General features: G+C 38.0%; 1 protein-coding gene across 19 annotated transcripts in view; it reads left to right on the top strand.

Annotated features, from left to right (window-relative positions):
- Positions 1–18,784, top strand: part of ncor1 (nuclear receptor corepressor 1) — a 98,934-nt gene that overhangs the window by 69,757 nt on the left and 10,393 nt on the right. For 12 of the 19 annotated variants that reach the window (XM_079607396.1, XM_079607394.1, XM_079607411.1 and 9 more), the window contains 15 exons: positions 4,301–4,461; positions 4,683–4,803; positions 4,959–5,054; positions 5,191–5,276; positions 5,362–5,530; positions 5,890–6,009; positions 6,089–6,169; positions 6,447–6,673; positions 7,683–8,004; positions 8,121–8,351; positions 9,047–9,235; positions 9,953–10,102; positions 13,571–13,720; positions 13,841–13,982; positions 17,831–18,303. In XM_079607396.1, the coding sequence (XP_079463522.1) occupies positions 4,301–4,461; positions 4,683–4,803; positions 4,959–5,054; positions 5,191–5,276; positions 5,362–5,530; positions 5,890–6,009; positions 6,089–6,169; positions 6,447–6,673; positions 7,683–8,004; positions 8,121–8,351; positions 9,047–9,235; positions 9,953–10,102; positions 13,571–13,720; positions 13,841–13,982; positions 17,831–18,303 (2,718 nt within the window). The remainder of the gene's footprint in view (positions 1–4,300; positions 4,462–4,682; positions 4,804–4,958; positions 5,055–5,190; positions 5,277–5,361; positions 5,531–5,889; positions 6,010–6,088; positions 6,170–6,446; positions 6,674–7,682; positions 8,005–8,120; positions 8,352–9,046; positions 9,236–9,952; positions 10,103–13,570; positions 13,721–13,840; positions 13,983–17,830; positions 18,304–18,784) is intronic. The other 7 variants (XM_079607402.1, XM_079607403.1, XM_079607407.1 and 4 more) reach the window with 2 other exon arrangements.

Below are 18,784 nucleotides of genomic sequence, written 5' to 3'. Positions count from 1 at the left end.
TGCTCCTTATTTGGATGTTGCTTTGGGTAAAAAACCTGCTGAATTAATACTAATTGTATTTCAAAAAAGAAAATTTTATGTCTAAAATAGCAGTGAAAAGAGTGTTTGTCCATTATCTTTTTTTTTTTTAAATCTTTTTCTCTTTTCTTGATGTGTCAAACAAATCTAAACACTATGAGTCATCGTAGATGTGGATTTGATTGATGGCCTGTGAACTAATTGTTGAGAGCACTTTCGAGTCCCTCTTGTTTGGACCTAAAGATTTAGACTTTGCAGTAAAAAGTATTTACTTTCATTAAGTCATACATACTCATGCTATATGGAGTATTTTGCTTCATTGTTTTAGACCTGCATATAGACAGGTACACGAGTTGGAATTTCAGCCATTAGCACGCTTGTCTGGAGCTTGTAACCTGACAGTGTGTCGCTAGCAGACTGATAAGGAACCAGACTCCGCTTCTACTTGTTTTAGAGGAACATGTAAGATACATAGCTGTTATTAGTCAGGTCAGCGAGTTTCTTCATGAAGGAAACCTTGAAGCTCTCACGAGGCTCAGACCATGTGACTGATTCCCTTATCTGGAAACCGTTCTCATGGAGATAAACGCTTATAGAACACACTGACGTTTCTATTGGGGAGAGAAAAAGTAATGTACGTCAAGTAAACGGAATGTTTTGGTAGGACTGTCGCTCCTGCAGGTTTATTTGATTTGTGATGATGTGGGGGAACAATGATCAGGTTTCATGATGAACTTTGGCACGAGACTTCGGTCTTCAGTGACCTCTACTGTGAGGACCTAGATTGAGCGGAATGATTGATGTTTTCATTATTGACCTGGTAAACAAAACTTTCTCTTTGTGTCCTACATGCATGCTACATCAATAACACGACCACTACTGGTGATGCAACTGTGATTGACAGAACAAACTAGAGATGTCAAGCATACTGGTCTCCAAGAATAGTAAACTACTTAAATAAATAAAATAAAATATATATATATTTTTTTATTATATAAATATATTAATATTTAATTAAAATTTTTTAAAGAATTAAAAAATATATACATTGTCATATGATCATAATGTACACTAGTTTTTAAACTTTTAGGGCCAGTAAGACTTTGTTTTTGAAATAATTTTCTTAGGCTATATAAGAATACATTTCTATTTGATAAAAAATACAGTAAAATTGTGTAATCTATTTTAAAATGTATTCAGTGTCACGTGATCCTTCAGAAATCACTGTAAAATGCTGATTTGATGCTCAAGAAACTATTATTATTATTATTTTCAATGTTGAAAATCATTGTGCTGCTTAATATTTTTGTGAGGTTTTTTTTTCAGGATTCTTTTGAGAGATTTTTTTTTTCAGGATTCTTTTGATGAATTGAAAGTTCAAAAGGACAGCATTTATTTGAAACAATTTTTTTTGTGACAATGTAAAGGCCCTTTCACACTGAGCGCGTTTAAACGGTGCGAATGTACGCCGCGATGACGCTCTTGAATCAAAACAATAGATCCCTATGGAGCTATTCACACCATAAATGTATCTTAATTTACTGTTGTATGTTGTGCAGTGGACGAGGTTAAAGGCAAATGGAAAAACCTATGAGATGCATACACGAGGAAAATGTATTCTCGGTCAGGGCCACCGATCGTGCAGGCGTGAATTAGCTGAAGGCAATCAATCATTTCACATTGTGTGAAAGCTCAGTTCGCCAGCGATTCACTTAGCTTTACCGTGTCGCGCTCCGTGTGAGAGGGTCTTAAGAGTCTTTACTGTCACTTTTGATCAATCTTTCACTTCTCTACTGCATTCCCCAATCCCCAGTTAATCACATGGCCAGCCTGATACAGGCATTAAAACAGTAGCTCTGAACGAGAGAATGAACCCTGTAAAGATCAAGGCAGGCTTCTGTACTGTTAGACCTGAATTGTTCTTATTTGTGCATAAGAATCATCCTGAACCGTACAATTGATACAGATAAGCTATTATAGCATGAGGACATCACACCCTGCACTAAAGAACCACAGAGACCAACTCAGCTCTAGTTAACAGGCTCCTGCTTTTTACACTGCTGGAGACAGGAGGGTTCACGACTCAATATTTTAAAGGAGATGAGTTGAGAGACTGGGCTGTCTGGAAAGTGAAAAGGAAAGAAGTGCTTTTAGTGAGCAGCGGTGAAGAGAGAACTCAATCTCTTCGTGCTAAGAGCTTCAGATTAGACTCTGGCCTGTTTTTCTTTGTCTGGCTTTATTCAGGGTTTAGTTTGAGGCTCTCTGCATTTGGGTCAGCTTTCCTTTTAACCAGCTCTTTATTTTGAGTGTTGTTTTTTAGACTCTTATATACTAAGCTGGTCAGTTTTGTGAAAGGTCTTATGCAGGTCCTGCAGAAGTTTTGTAGGTTGTGTGTAGTAGGTCAGAAGTATTGAGCAGTGAATCGGACCTGCGAGAGCTGGAATCCACATTCAAAGGTGCAGTATGTTATTTCTCACAGTCGTTGCTGAACGTTGTGGATATTTTAAGTCAAACCCAAACAAACACACCCCTCTCTTCATTGCTCCGCCTCCAATCCTAACCTCCCTGCTCCGAGTCGGTCTTGAACCCCGTTCGCTGGCATGCGAGGCTGGTGCACTAACAAGGCGGCTAAACAGTAAACACTAGCTGGCCTCCGTTACACACAATGCAAGAGTAGATGTCTATATTTATCGCAGCAGAAGCGCAACAAAATAGTGCTTAACGAAAAATAAAGCAAAGATGATAAATGAACGACAAGGAAGCACAAAAAATGTACATACACAATAGTAAATACAAACAAGAGTTGGTTGTTAGTTGCCAATAGCACAGAAACTCCAGACAAACAATGACACTCAAACCCAGTGTTACTCCCGTATGGAGTGGAATCAAAGCAACTTCCGCGTCTGTTTTCAGGCCTTCCCACTTAGCTCTCTCCAGCGCCGGACAGCGTTTCTAATATTTCTACCCCACGTTTCTACCCCACCTTTAAGCAGTAAGGTAAGCGAGGTCGTGAATCGTCACGACTAAAGATTGTTGTTAGACACGACTCTCAGTGCAGTTCAAAACACAGCTCAGCCTTGAGTGACATTGATTTTAATAGTGATACTACATAATATATGCAATACTTCATAATTTATGCTATATTTAAAAAATATATATATATATATATATATTTTTATTTTTTTGTGTAGAGTTCAGATTGGACGGATACGTGTTGTGCTCTGCGCTGACTCGTGCATATGATTCGCTCCGTGCTATTGTCTTCATTGGGATCTCCAGTAGCTTGTTGTTGTCTCGTCTATTTCTTTTTCATCTGTGAAACAATGGGCCAGGGCAGTGTTGTCACCTTGTGGGCAAACTAATTATTGCAAAAAAAAAAATCAAGTTGTGTGTACAAGCTGAGCCTATAGAGTAGCCGTGGTTATGGAAAGCATGCAGTTACAGTGTGTGCATACTGTTACAATGATAATTTGAGGTTACACCTCGGGTGTGCATTATTTTTCTAGTAATTCAACGTCCCGGTGATTCCGTTTATGGGTGCCTCACCTCATAACATTGTTCAGATGATGCATCTTAAAACATCCCAAGCTTCCAGTTCTAATTCCAAAACGGCATATTAGAGCTAGTAACAGAGAGAGAGAGATTAAGCGTTTGTGAATTACCCCAGATTGTGCGTTTCTCAACAGTGTTCAGCACCAGCGTTTACCAATATCGAAACTAATAAAGTGCACCTCTCTGGTGAGAAACGTCATGTAGCTTTAAATTTGCTAAACTATTTTACTGATAAAGTCGTCAGAGCAGCGCTGACAACATGCGAGTGTGTGTCCGTACTGTATGTGTGTGCGTTTGAATGGGAGAGAGAGCGCGAGGAAGAGATATGCACTTTTCCATAATAACTAGTAAATAAAACATACTTTTGTAGCAAATAACGTTGAAATTATTTGTGTTTTGTGGCAAATAACATTGAAATTATTTGTCTTTTTTATCCTATTGTTTACTATATTTATTTGCTCGGGCAGGGTTCGTTGTGGGTTTTAGTTCCGTGTGTAAAGACCTTTGAAATAACTGAAATCATTTGGCGAAGTGATATGGAACTGTAATGCAGTCAAGACCTGCCTGGAACTACTTTAGCCGTGCATTTCCCTGAAAATAATTGCACACCTTAGAATGTTCGTCAACCAATCAGATTCAAGCATTCAACATCCCCATAGTATAAGTGAGGATAAAGAGTGATCCTCTTTTGCCCGCCTCTTTTCAATCCTTGTTTCTCTTATCCCCACAGTTCTTCAGCCAGCACCAAACCAGGCAGCTCAAAACCTTTCAGATGTCCGCATGACGTTCTCCCGCCACAGGCCGTCCAATATTCCATCTCCTCCGCCCCTCATTCCCACTTCCAAACCTACAGACAAGCCCTCCTTCATTCAGGGGGGCTCCATTTCACAGGTAAGAGTTTTTGGTTGCTGTTGTTTTTTCATTTAACAAATATATGATAGTGATTCCTTATTTGTTTACTCAGCTCCTATATTCAGCTTGGTTGTTATTTAAGACTTGTGGTGCTTCTGCTAAGATTAAATGCTTCCTACATATAATGGGATCAGGCCAGAGGATCAGGAGTTTTCCTGGTATTCCACTCTGACTTGTCTTCTTCCACCCATGCCCTTCAGGGAACGCCAGGAACATACCTTCCGTCTCAAACGCATGCTGTGTACGTACCGGAGGTAGTCAAGACCACAGCAGGATCGATCTCACTTGGCTTGCCAAGACAGCAAGACCCTGCCAAACCTGGTGAGAGACAAACGAGAGGTTCGAAGAGTATAAATACAAGCTCAGCTTAACTAGTCTTTCAAGTCGTGCTTTTTGTGTTGGAGTTTCGCTATGATAACCTCATGTGGTCTATATGTACTCTAAGCACCTGGTCGTGGTTGTGTTTGTGTGTTTAGTGTCATATATTAAGCAGGAGGAGTGTTCTCCACGTGGACAGAACGCTCAGGCAGAGGGTCTCTTATCCAGAGCTCAGTATGAGGGAGTAGTCAGAGGTGAGTTGATAAAATCTACATTAAAATGACTAAAATCAAAGAGTTAATCCCCTGTCATGAATGTGAAATAGAAGCATTTGACTACAAACTCAAGCACTAACTGAACAGTGTTTTTCTTTTTCTTCTCTGCTCCCAGGAGGACCCATACAGATTCAGGATATGAGAGGGCCACCTGGAAAAGGCCCAGAGGGCTTGACGTATAGAGGTGGCTCCATTACGCAGGTACCTTTTATTATAGGCCTTTGAGTAGTATTTGTTTAATTTTCATTTATAGTTGCGAAGTGTTTCTCAAGCTCGCTCTTTCTAGGGCACTCCTGCCCTGACTCAGTCCAGTGTAGCAGCGGATCTCTTGAAAGGCACTATTGCTAAACTGGCCACAGAGGACCTGAGCGGCCCAGAGAAGAGCCGAGCTGAAGCCCATTCTAAAGCTCACGTCATCTACGAAGGCAAAAGCGGACACATCCTCTCTTTTGACGGTCAGAGCCAAATCTGCTTCCCAGTAGGACTGGGTGATGTTTAATATTTGTGATGATAAATTATTTAAAAATTATTTTTGGTTTCTATTATATGGAATATTGTCAAAAAGCTAAAGTTATAGTTATAAAGTGATCATTTTTATGTTATATTGCCCGGCCCTAGTCACACCACAAGTAGAGTCAGGTGGTGAAATGCTTAATTTCAAGGGCTAAATGACATTTTTGCTAACTGTGCGACAAGAGTTTCTATTTTTATGGTGCGCCACAGCCAGAGCTATCCAGGAGTTTTTTACATGGCCTATTGATATTTTTAGTTCATTTTATTATTATAATATATCAATCTCGCTTTGTTCCCACAGCTATAAAGAACCCTAGAGAGGGCACTAGAAGCCCACGCATGGGGCACGATCTCAAGCGCACATATGACATCATGGAGGGGTCCCCTGGACACCCAGCACGTGAGACGGCACCTTATGAAGGTTAGTCATGTTTTCATGTTCATGGAAGAAGTGAGAATGTTTGCCAATTGGGGGTTTTAAAGACATTTTTCTCTGCCAGGTTTGATCAGCAGAGCATTGCCGAGAGAAAGTCCACACGAGTCTAAGGATCGATCCATACTCGCAGGATCCATCATGCAAGGTAATGCTGACCCACCACACTTCCTTCAATCCTGAAAATATGTAATTATTTTATTTAAAAATATTTATAGTTAAAGACTAGTTGTTTGAATATTTTAGGATTTAAAATAATTTAAAATAATAATGCTGGTCCAGCTTTTGCTGTAAATGTGAAATATTTCAGACAGCTAAACAACCTCGTACAGAAGAAAACTATTCATTAAAATTAATTATTATTATTTATTTATTTTTTTACAAGTTTTAAGGGAATTTCTAAATGATCTCTCCCTGGGTTTCAGGAACTCCAAGAACATCTGCTGAAGTCTATGATGAGGCCTCCAAGTACGGTAAACAGATCAAGATGGAAAGTCCACCCATACGCTCTTTTGAGGGAGGCATCACGAAAGGTAAACCATACGAGGGGGTGAACACCATAAAGGCAACGGGCCGCTCAATTCATGAGATTCCCCGTAAGGAGACCCAAGATAGTCGCAAAACTCCTGTTCTGGAAGGACCCATTGCTCAGGTACTAGATTTGAGGTTTTTATTGTTTCCCACACTGAAATGTACAGTACTGGTCAAAAGTTTGAAAAACTGTATTGTGAAATATTATTGCTGTTTAAAATAATGGTTTTCTATTTGGATATACTTTAAAATTTAATTTATTTCTGTGATGCAAAGCGGAATTTTCATCATCATTACTCCAGTCTTCAGTGTCACATGATCCTTCAGAAATTATTCTAATATGCTGATTTGATCATTGGTTTTTATTAGTGTTGGAAACAGTTGTGCTACTTAATATTTTTTGGAACCTGTGATAATTTTTTTCAGGATTCATTGATGAATAAAAAGTTAATAAGAACAGCTTTTTTTTTTTTTTCAAAATAGCAATCTTTAATAATATAAATCTTTACTATCACTTTTTATCAATTTAACATCCTTGCTGAATAAAAGTATTAATTTCCTTTTTTTTAAATGACTGACCATTTAGTAATTTAGAATTACTGAACTTTTGAACTGTAGTGTATATTGTTACAAAATATTTCTTTTTTAAATAAAGGCTGTTCTTTTTTAAAAACTTTTTATTCATCAAAGAGTCATGAAAAAAAGTATCACAGGTTATAAAAAAAATATTAAGCTGCACAGCTGTTTCCAATATTGATAATAAATCAGCATATTAGAGTAATTCTTGAAGGATCAGGTGACACTGAAGACTTGAGTAATGACTGTTGAAAATCCGGCTTTGCATCACAGAAATAAATTATATTTTAATGTATATTAAAATTGAAAACCATTATTTTAAATTGTAATCATATTTCACAATATTACTGTTTTTTTCTGTATTTTTGATCAAATAAATGCAGCTTTGGTGAGCATAAAAGACTTCAGGAAAATCGTTTCCAAACTTTTGACCGGTACTGTATTTATGAAGAACATTCATATCACATTCAGATCAGTAAAAAAGAAAGATGGCTTTGAATGTCTGAAGAGAACAGTTTCTCTTCATCTCAGTTTTGTTTTCCTCATCTATGCAGGGTATTCCTCTGAAGTATGAGAGCAGTACTGTGAACCCGTCGGCCATCAAGCACAATGTTAAATCTCTGATCACAAGCCCAGTGAAGATCTCACACTCTGCCATCGAGGCGGCCGAGCGTGAGAGGGCAAAGTACGAAGATGTAAAGGCATCCGAGCGTGTCCGGCACACAAACTCTACGTCTGTCCTGCGTTCCACACACACAGAGGTGGGAAAAGCTCAGCTCAGTCCAGGCATGTATGACGACAGCAATGCACGCAGAACCCCTACATACACCAGCACCTCCATATCCAGAGGATCACCCCTACTGCGAGGGCAAGAGGGTATGAATGCCTCATTTTGGCTCCTTTTTATTTACTCAAAACGTTTTATTGCTCCTATAGATTACGTCTAGCAGTCAGTTTCACGGGTCATCTTGCTGATTATTTTTCTTGAATAGGAAATATAACAACAGGTAAACCAGCTTCTCACGAGAGGAAGAGCGCACTGACCCCAACCCAGAGAGACAGTATTCCCGCCAAGTCACCTGTTTCCGGGGCTGACCCTCATGGCTCTCACAGCCCCTTTGACCCTCACCACAGACCTGTGGTACCTGGAGAGGTGTACCGGACTCATCTGGCGCCGCACCTGGACCCCAGCCTCGCCTTTCACCACAGAGTCCTGGACCCAGGTAATTTAAGGCATTATGGGATCTTTCCAGGGGCCAGAGTCATGAAAACAAATTAGATTAGTCCAGCATAGGTCACCAAAGAAAAGTCGGTCGTCTTCATCTGATGATCCAGTTATGATATTTTGATTTCAAAATGATGAGGTTAAAAAAAAAATTAAACATGCAAGCCTGAATTGTTCACATTAAGATCCTATAAATTTAATTTAAATTGTAAAACATTTTAGTGTCAATGAAGATTTAATTTAAAAAAGTGTTTTACAAAATACAAAACATTGTACATCCGTGGTTGTTTTGTAAATCTGATCCCTGGACTAAGATGTAACCTCATTCTAAACTGCATTACTTAAGCAGACTCAGAACGCATGAGACGTGGCTACGCTTTGCCTAGGTCTGGAAAATTAGTGAATTATGAATTAGTTTTGTTCTGAAACCATGCTTCCTACAAACAGGCCTGCACGAAAAACAGTTCATGCGTCACCCACAAAATTAATTGATTGTTCTAAGTAATGACTCTCTTAAAAGCACTACTCCTATCTCATTGGTAAACATCATGTTTTGGTTTTTCAACCTGCTCTCATGCATTAGGTAATAGCATTTTCTGCTCGACTCTACTGTGGCATATCCGCACCATTGACGTCAAGACAAGAACAGCTGTCTTTTCACCTCTCGTCCTTGTTTTCCTCTGTATATCTCAGCAGCGTTCATGTTCCAACGGCAACCGTCGCCTACAGGTTACCCCAACACTTACCAGCTTTACACCATGGAGAACACTCGGCAAACCATTCTGAACGATTACATCACCTCGCAGCAGATGCGCCCCGATGTTGCGAGGGGACTGTCACCACGTGAACAGTCCATTGGCATCCCATACCCACAAGCTAGAGGTAAGGGGCATGATTGTCTAAGTGTGTGTGTGTGTGTTTGTGACAGTGAATGAAGGGATCAAAGGAAGAATATAGTCTGTAGATATTGTGTTTGTGTGAACTAGTGGCAACCTTTTCCAGACCATCAGAAGCAAATGACCCTTAAACAAATTCTATTTGCACGCTGTCAATTCATTGAGTTCAATTCGATTAATAAATCCAGGGCTGGGGCTGTTCCTTAGATGTCCTGCAGACCCTGCTGTTAAGAGCCCCCCTTTTTTTCTAGTTACATATGTTCACTCAGCATTCTATTGTAACATCTCCAGGAACAAGGTTACCTGTTAAACTTTGACCTGGGTTTGATGTGACATTATTTTGCATAAAATGATTAGAAGTTTCTTAATAATAGAGCAGATTCTGAAGGAGTTTGACACTCAGACCCTTAGCAGGTACCGCTGTCTAAATTTACAAAATACATTGTTTCATATTGCTAGTTCTAGTTGCTAGTTAATTTGCTTAGAGTGGAAACCAGCTTTCAGCCCTGACCTATCCTGTTATTGTAATTTGAACTCCTTTGATACATTATTGATGAGCTCATTAAAAAATTTAAATTATTCTAGTGTTTTAGTCATACGATATTTCTAGAAGATCAGTAGAGGGTGTTGGCTCTTTAAGTAAAGTTGAAGCTGATTGGTTGTGGATGCTCACCCTCTGGCCCTTTGCTTCTGTCTGTAAAAGGAATAATAGATCTAGCCCAGATGCCACCTACCATCCTGTTACCTCACCCTGGGGGGGCAGGTTCCCCCTCCCTGGACCGCATCACCTACATCCCTGGACCTCAGACCCCTTTCCCTCCTAGGGCATTCAACCCTGCCTCCATATCTCCAGGTGAGATCCCACCCCTCCTCTCCTATCCAACACCTGAACTTCCCCATCTAGTCCTGGTGGTGGTGGTGCTTTAAAAACTCGCCCCTTTGTTGCTGCTCTTTTATTAAAGATGCTTTCTTCCACCTAAAACTAGCTACAGCCGTGTTCTACACCACTATGGTGGCAGTGCGCTACTACTAAATCACGTCAGATTTAGTCACAGCAGAAATAAGTACATTTCACCTGATTTGTGAGTTGGTCTGAATTGATTGTGATGACTGTGTAAAAATACACAAAACAGCCTGCAAAAGAGTCTTGCAAATCTCTACCTACTCCAACTGACCCAATTCCAATTTTTTTTAAACCCGTCTGGACCTGAATGTTAGAAGTAGTGACGTCTCTACAACCCGTAATTATCAAATTACCCAAGATTGAAAACTAATATCACACCCGCTTGAATTGGACCTTGGGTTTCAGATCAGTTTAATGAACTTAGAAGACTTCCTGCTGAATTCTGTGGGTGCTGACACACATTCTGTACCATTTTCAGAGGTTAGGTTGAGCTTATTAACATTTACAAAGAACGAAGAGAACTGCTGGTATCATTGTCTGCATATGTTCTAGAACAGATTGTATCCTAAGATGTACGTAGAAATATGTAGGATGGTAGCCAGAATTAAAAAGACAACGAAAGTGTCAAACTCCCAATTGCTGCAAGTACTTCCCTACTTCTACCTCCCTGAGATCCTGCACCTGCCCACCTGTGCATGCAGTGAAGGCAAATGTGGCCTCAGTTGTGTCATATTTTGGGAATGCAGGTGGTCTAGAGGTAAGTAGACCCTAACAGTCTAAACATATATTCACACAGAGAACGTAATCACAAAAAGTAATTGCTAGATATATTTGCTCTCTGTGTAAATATGCTTTTAGAACTGTTTCATGGCTCCTTGAATCTCAGTCTGTGTCAGTGTTGTTCTGCAACAGCTGATCTTTAACATTGTTCCATGTACTTTGTCCAGGTCTTTACATACAGAGTGCATACGGTACATACAAATACCTGTTTTTCCTTTAAGAATAAATCAAGCTTGTTTTTTTTCTTATTTCCTTTTTTCTTTGGCATCTCTACTCAGGATTTTCTGTCATAAAATCTTTCCACCTTGTTAATGCTGTATAAATGTTTACAGTAGTTTTTTGTCTCGTCAGAGTTTTTTCTGTTTCCTCTACCCTACGGTGCTGATTCTCCTGTTGTTTTCCCTGGTAAAAGCACAATGCCAGCGTTACTAGTTTAGTTTTTTAATTTTCACTCTTCGCATCATCAAACAACACTACAGAGGCAGCAGCCTATGAGCGTGAGGATTCTCTCTGACGTTTAGTCAGGTTCATGTCATTTCAACATGGCAAAATACTTTTAGGGAGTAACCTGCACTATATAATTGAAAAAATATATATAGAAAACTATTGAGTTCAGCCTTCATCTCATGTAACACAAGTTCTTAATATCAAATGAAGATCCACCGCTATGCTCCTTTGATTGCTTGATTGTAACCAACAAAGCACTTTTTTTCTTTCTTTCTTTTTCTTTTCTTTTTTTTTTTTACAAATATCATGTTTCCATTGATTGGTCTGAATTGCATTTGTTGTAATGTGCGGCTGTTACATCAAAAGCAGTTTGTGATTGCATGAAGACACTAAAGCTGCATCCCAAATCGCATACTTGTGCACTATTCTATGCCATTTTGTAGTATAAATAGTGCGAGTAGTGCGTTCACACTGAAAATTCTAAAAAGAAAAAGTGCACTTTGAAGTACCCGAATGATGCACTTATTTAACCGAAAAAACTAAGTGTGGAACGTTGGACACTTCATGGACTCAACTGTCGCAGCTTTAATCATGTATGGAGGAGGAGGGGCTATCAGACTCCAATGTTGAAAGACAAAATAAACTTCGGAAAGTTCATGCACCACACGATTGAGTACATGGTGTATAGTGCGTCATTTGGGACACAGCTTAAACATTCTTTGCATATTCTTCTAAGACTTTTAAACAAAGACAATGATGAAGCATGTTTGTTTGTAAACAGATTTTGTAGTTAAATTGTTAGTCATTGTTTCTCTATTATATATATTAAGTGGGTCAAAGTGTATTGAATAGATCAGTGGTTCCCAAACTGGTATACTTGAAGTGACTGAAGGAGTGCGTAAACAAAATGCTGAGTTTTGACGTTCATTTAATTTTACCCCACATTAAAATAACATTAAAACTAAGCATGTGTTTGTAACGAGCTAAATGGTGCACCTAGTATAAAAATAGGAAAATGGTAGTGCTGTAAAAGATAAAATACATGACATCAAATCACCTCATCTTTTGTGGTCAAAATTGTCTGCATCCACTCAAGCACTGTACATATGATAATTGCATACAAAGTAATTCTCGACAATGTACTTTTGCAAAAGTGGGGATTTAGCACTTACCAGAATGAAGAACAAGTATAGATACAGAGAGTACATAAAGACTCAAACTCTCTTCAATACAGAAACATACCCTGTGTGAGTTCTTGTTTTTAATGTTGGTCATATATTATACGAGCAAGAATGCATTTTTCCTGAATAAACCCACGATTGCAAATGGTACATTAATTTTATTCAACAGTTCAAGAAACACAAAGGTAATATAAAGTGACGTACATTTGTAAATAGTATTGTCAATATTGTTTGCTCTATTTTGCAACAAAATAATAGTTCCAATGAAAGCCACAGCAGAACTGTTGTGCTTCTCCAACACTTCAATGTTTCGTTACAAATTATTTAATGACCCATTCATAAGTAAAGCCACTTGCTTCATTACTGAATGAATGACTCGATGACTCACTCATCGAGGCAGTAACTTGCTTTAGTTTAATATTTATAATTATCACTTCATTTTTACCATAATTTTATATTTCTCTATTGAACATTTTTAAAACATTGGCATAAACAATGTTATGAGATATTGTAACTGAGCAGCATTAAACTGTAAATGCATCTAGATGTAGCTTGTTGCCACTGCAGTGGAAAGATGGCTTTTGTTGATACTGATTTCATTTGATTGAAATTATTGATTTAGTTATAATAAATTAAATTAATGGAATTTTCAGAGTTTGACAAACATGACACGTACATTTTATAGGGTTAGAAATATTGTACCTTAATGGGAAAGGTGTGACAGCAGTGTAAGTGGAAGAGAGGGTATGCAGAAGGATATTAAATGCTTTGGGGTACACCACTCTAAAACGTTTGGGAACCACTGGAATTGATAATGCCAGAGTTATTTACCGGTATATGCATTTATACATCCACACAATAATTTCGCATCACTGAAATCATCAATCTGTCTTCTATCCTTTACAGTAACACAACTGGCCCCATTAAACTACAGCAACAATGTAAAGGGCTCGTTTGATTGTAACCCCTGTTTGTTTTTTATGTGTTGCCTGTTCTTCACTCCCCACAGGACATCCTGCCCATCATAGTGCCACTGCAGCCATTGTGGAGAGGGAGCGAGAGAAGGAACGTGAGAGGGAGAGGGAAAGAGAACGGGAGCGAGAAAGAGAGAGAGATCAGAGAGAGCGGGAACGCGCCGCAGTAGAATACATGCGTGGAGGTAAGAATAATTGACAGATAGAAGGAAATAATGGCACCAATAATGATCCATTCTGCTCCATCTTAACAAACTGAGCTATTCTGCCTGTGTTCTCAGGATTTATCACTGTTCATGTTGCAGGTCCTGAACAGCCTGGCCGACCAGGCAGCCGTAGTTTCCTGCGTTCCACCTCACCCTCTGTGCGATCACAGGAGGGCGTTCTCCAGCAGCGGCCGAGCATCTTCCAGGGCACCAACACTAAGAGTGTCATTACCCCACTCATGTGAGCAATACACACTATTCATGACATCAGCCTAATAAATTAGTTAATTACTAAAATGTATTATGCTCACATTCACTTTTTTTGTATTATATTAACTTTTATTGTAGAATCGAAGATCTATCTGCCCATTTCAAAGCTACCTTGCATCTTCATTTTTTTTTTAACATTTAATGTCGTTTTTAGTGAAGAATGAGGTTTAACCCTCTGGGGACCAAAAACACGTCTGCGCGTTTTCCTCGGTTTTTTTCACATAGCAGCAAAATAGACTTAAAATACTCCCGTCATTTTTTGTCATACAGGCTTAAGAAATATGAAAAAATAAACTGTTAAATGTCTTCTTATTTATGGGTTCACTTAAAATTTAAATAAAACATTGTGCTTTTGTAAAATAAAGAAAGTAAACAGGGAGTGCTTTCTGCCTCTCCGTCTCCGTGAACTTTTTTTCTAGTGCACGTCTGTAAACTTAAACAATACTCAGCGAATACTATTCACTCAGACATGAGCTATATATCTCTATAATCATATAAGTGTGTAGTTTTAAATTATCTAATTCAAAACTAAAACAAATATTCTCTGTTTATGCAATCTATATAAAAAGAGCGAGAGATCAGCTGTGCTCATTATCGTTCTGGCACCTCATTATCTGCTAATTTGACACGCCCATGGATAGCGCGCGCTATTCCAACGCAGATCTGAAGCAACACATGCAAACCAGTCAACGCCCACAACAGCTGGACAACACACTCGCTGTGAGGAATAATAATATCGTGATAATCCTGGAAATTTTACCACAAACGTGCTGGAGTAGCCTAACAATGCATCCAGCTGCAGATCAGTAAGTGCTTTGTTCTAATCGTGATATGAAATGGTGTCTGTAAACCGCAAAAGACTGTTTAAGTTTGAATCGCGTTTCTGTGTTTGAATGAAACTATCTATATTGCCTACTGAGATGAGTAAAAATCGACTGAATACGTTGAAATAAAATGTCTTTGTATAAGCAACATATTAAACTGCAAATTAACATTTATGTCCTAATATGTATTATAAAAGACAATATGTTACAGATAAAATATGAAAGACAACATTTTGTTTTGGATAGATTATAAAGTTTGTGCTGCCACATCAAAACCTAATTTACAAGGTGCAAACAAAATCTTAAAAGGTCAATATAAGCCTTCTCTTTAAATTATTTTTGTGTTTTATTAGTGACAAATTTGGGGAGAGGATAGCCTACATAATCCAAAACTTTCTGAAAATACGAATGAGAATTAACTGCACAATTACTAGAAATGTTTACCTTGGATATTATACAATTTGCAAGCATACACAGTTTGTGGAAAAATACACTTTTTTTCAAGATGTTTCCAACTCTGAACCAATTCTGTAGTAATATATATGTATATATATATATATATATATATATATATATATACATATATATTACTACAGAATTGTAGTAATATATATATATATATATATATGTGTGTGTGTGTGTGTATGTTGTCTTTGCATTCTTTCTTGTGGCTCAGTGACACCTGATTTGATAGGCTCATTAGTATGCAGCATTAGCAGGTCTTTGTCTTCAGGTGTGAATTAGGACACTATTCATGACCTTGTTGGATCATTCACGCCCACCTGCATATTGCCTTTCCAAACAAAAAGTGTCTTACAAAATTTAAATCAATCTATTGTTTAATGTGAACGATTAGCCCGGATGATTTTCAGATCATTTTGAAGTAAACACTCTAGCCGACAACACCCATTAGTCAAAAGTATTGTGGGAATATGTGAAGTTGGTCGTTTGTGGTGTTATATCAGAAAATTTAAGTTTGAGTTTTTTGAATAACCACGCATAAATAATATTCTCTCAAAAATGCAAACATGTACATACATGTTGCTCACATATTATGATAGCCATGTTCGTGCTAAATATAGTGTAATTACACCTTTGCCATTAATATGTTTAAAAGCAACTGAAAAAAAAATACAAATATCAGGGCATGTCAAAACATCTCAAGGACCCCAAAAACACCTTGGTCCCCAGAGGGTTAAGACCAATTTTGATCAGGTTTTAGGGCGGGTCACAGCACAGAAATCTGCATTTTTTTACAAGTTGTAAATGACCATTACATAATCAGAGATTCAGGTAACTGCAGCCCAGATTTTTTCATTTGGTTGGTTTTAAAGTGGTTCATTCCTTATCTAGAGAACATATAATTTGCGGTAAAGCTTGGTACATTTTCATTATCAGTAGGGCTGCAACTAACGATTATTTTAATAATCGATTAATCTGTCGATTATTTTTTTCGATTAATTGGATAAAAATAAAAAAGCATTAATTTCCAACCCTTTATTCAAAAACAGAACTGACAGTGCAAATTCAGTGCAAAAAAATCTTCAGAAAGTGCACAAACAGGTTGCTCCTTGAAACATCCCTGAGCTGTTAAAGTAATCTTTTTTTTTAAATTGACTAACACAAAAAACATACACATGTGCTTTACATCTGCCAAATATATAGGACTTTTTTTTTTTTAAATAAAGTGAACAAAAAGATGTATATTTTTGTTTAAGGGACCTGAGCTGTCAGAACAATAAATCATTTTTCAAAAAATAAAGAAAAATACAAATCAGAAAACTTAACAGGATTTGTTTAAATGTCAGAACTTCACAGATGACACTCACAGATGCACACACTCACAGACGCACAAATTCTCACACTCACAGACGCACACACTCACAAAAAAATACAATGGATTGACCACCTCGTATGGTGTGTATTTTGCAGCTCATCCTTTCCAAGCATATAGTGAAGTTTCTCTGAGTCCTTTAGACTTAGAGTAAAGAATGAAAAATTCAGTGCTGCTCGGACACACTCGGTCTCTCTTGCGCACAAATAGACTCGGTCTCTATCGCGCGCTCTCAGATGCACTCGGTCTCTCTCGCACGCAGACACACTCGCGCGCAAACACACGTGTCTTAAGCGCAGTGTCGCTCGCGGAGTTCGCTTCGCTTTTGTCCAGTCCGGCGCCTCATAGCTCTGCGCTCAACTAAAATGTTTTTTTTTTTTTAAATTTAAACATCTCTGCGTCGCGCGACACAACGAATTGATAATGAAATTCGTTGCCAACTATTTTGATAATCGATTTTATCGATTCGTTGTTGCAGCCCTAATTATCAGCACCTATTACCTGTGGTGGGGTACCTCAGGGTTCTGTCCTTGGGCATATTTTATTCCTTTTGTATATGCCACCTCTGGGCTTGATTATTTATCGTATTTTTTATTTTATTTTTTAAATATGGCACTTTTATGCCGACAATACACACATTTATCTTCCTTTGAAACCAGGAGATAATTGTTTTTTATTCACTCTTGTCTTGTTTGGCTTTATGTAGTGTTCTGTCAGGCCTCTATTTTGTAATTGAAATTATTCCCGAACACGCCGGTCTGGCTGCGTTTGAGTGCTTAGAATTTTGGCCTCACTCGAGTGGCTGGTTTTAAGTCCTACTTAATGGTTCATTTTGTTTTGTTTTTTGTTTTATTGTATTTGTATTTAATGTGTTTGCATGGTGATTGTACAGCACTTTGGTCTGCATGTGCAGTTGTAATGTGCTTTATAAATAAATTATATGATTGCAATAACTTTTTGTATTATAAGCTTATGTAGTTTTTTATTATTATTAGTATATTCATTTGTATGAACTTTTATATATATTTTTATTATATATTGAAATTTATATTTTATTTGTTTTTATTTAATTTTTTGTTCTTATTTTTTTAATGTAATTGTTGATTTGTAGATTTTAAAATGAGTTTTTCTCTAATAACCGTACAACTTTTGCTTGTCCAGGCAAATGCCCTCACAAGCATCTGCAGCTCAAGCCAACTCCCGATACAACAATGCAGCTGACGCCCTCGCCGCCCTGGTGGACGCTGCTGCCTCTGCCCCGCAGATGGATGTTGCAAAAGTCAAGGAGAGCAAGCATAATAACAGTAGCTCCCGGGATGATGACATGATGTCATCACGGCGGGCAGCACAGGAGTCACAGGAGGTAGAGCGCCGTTCCATGCAATCGCCATATGGGGACGTGTCACTTCCTGGTGGGAAACCTTCCCATCCTGTGTATGCAGAGGGTGGAGGAGCTGCAGGGAGCAAAGAGAAAGCCCCACCCACGAAGTCTCGCATGGAGGAGGAGCTGCGCACGCATGGGAAGACCACCATAACTGCGGCAAACTTCATTGATGTCATCATCACACGTCAGATTGCCCCAGATAAAGATTCCCGTGAGAGAGGCTCACAGAGCTCTGACTCCTCCAGCAGCAGTGAGTGTCATCAGATAGCCTTTAATTATAATTAATTTTGTGTAATAATGATAATCAATTTATTGAAACCAATAGTCACGTAACACTTCACAGTTCATAACTTAAATTTACACTAACGTTCAAAAGTTTGGGATCAATAATATTTTTTAATGTTTTTTACAAAATTATTCTAATATGATTATTTGCTGCTCAAGAAACATTTCTTATTATTATAAATGTTTATATATATTAATATAATATTATATATATTATAATAATATGTTTCTGGAAACCGTGAAACAGGATTCTTTGATAAAGTTCAAAACAGCATTTATTGGACATGGACATGTTGTAACATTATACATGCTTTTACAGTGTTTTGCTCCATTTAATGTATCCTTGCTAAATAAAAGTATTAATTTATTTAAAAAAACTAAATTCTTACCGAACCTAAACTTTTCAACGTACATACTACAAAGCAGAGCAAACAGGAAGCAATTGC

This window comes from Phoxinus phoxinus (assembly GCF_949152265.1).
Source record: "Phoxinus phoxinus genome assembly, chromosome: 3".
Classification (NCBI taxonomy): domain Eukaryota; kingdom Metazoa; phylum Chordata; class Actinopteri; order Cypriniformes; family Leuciscidae; genus Phoxinus; species Phoxinus phoxinus.
Note: the sequence above shows the minus strand (reverse complement) of the source record. Positions and strands in the feature narration are given on the sequence as shown.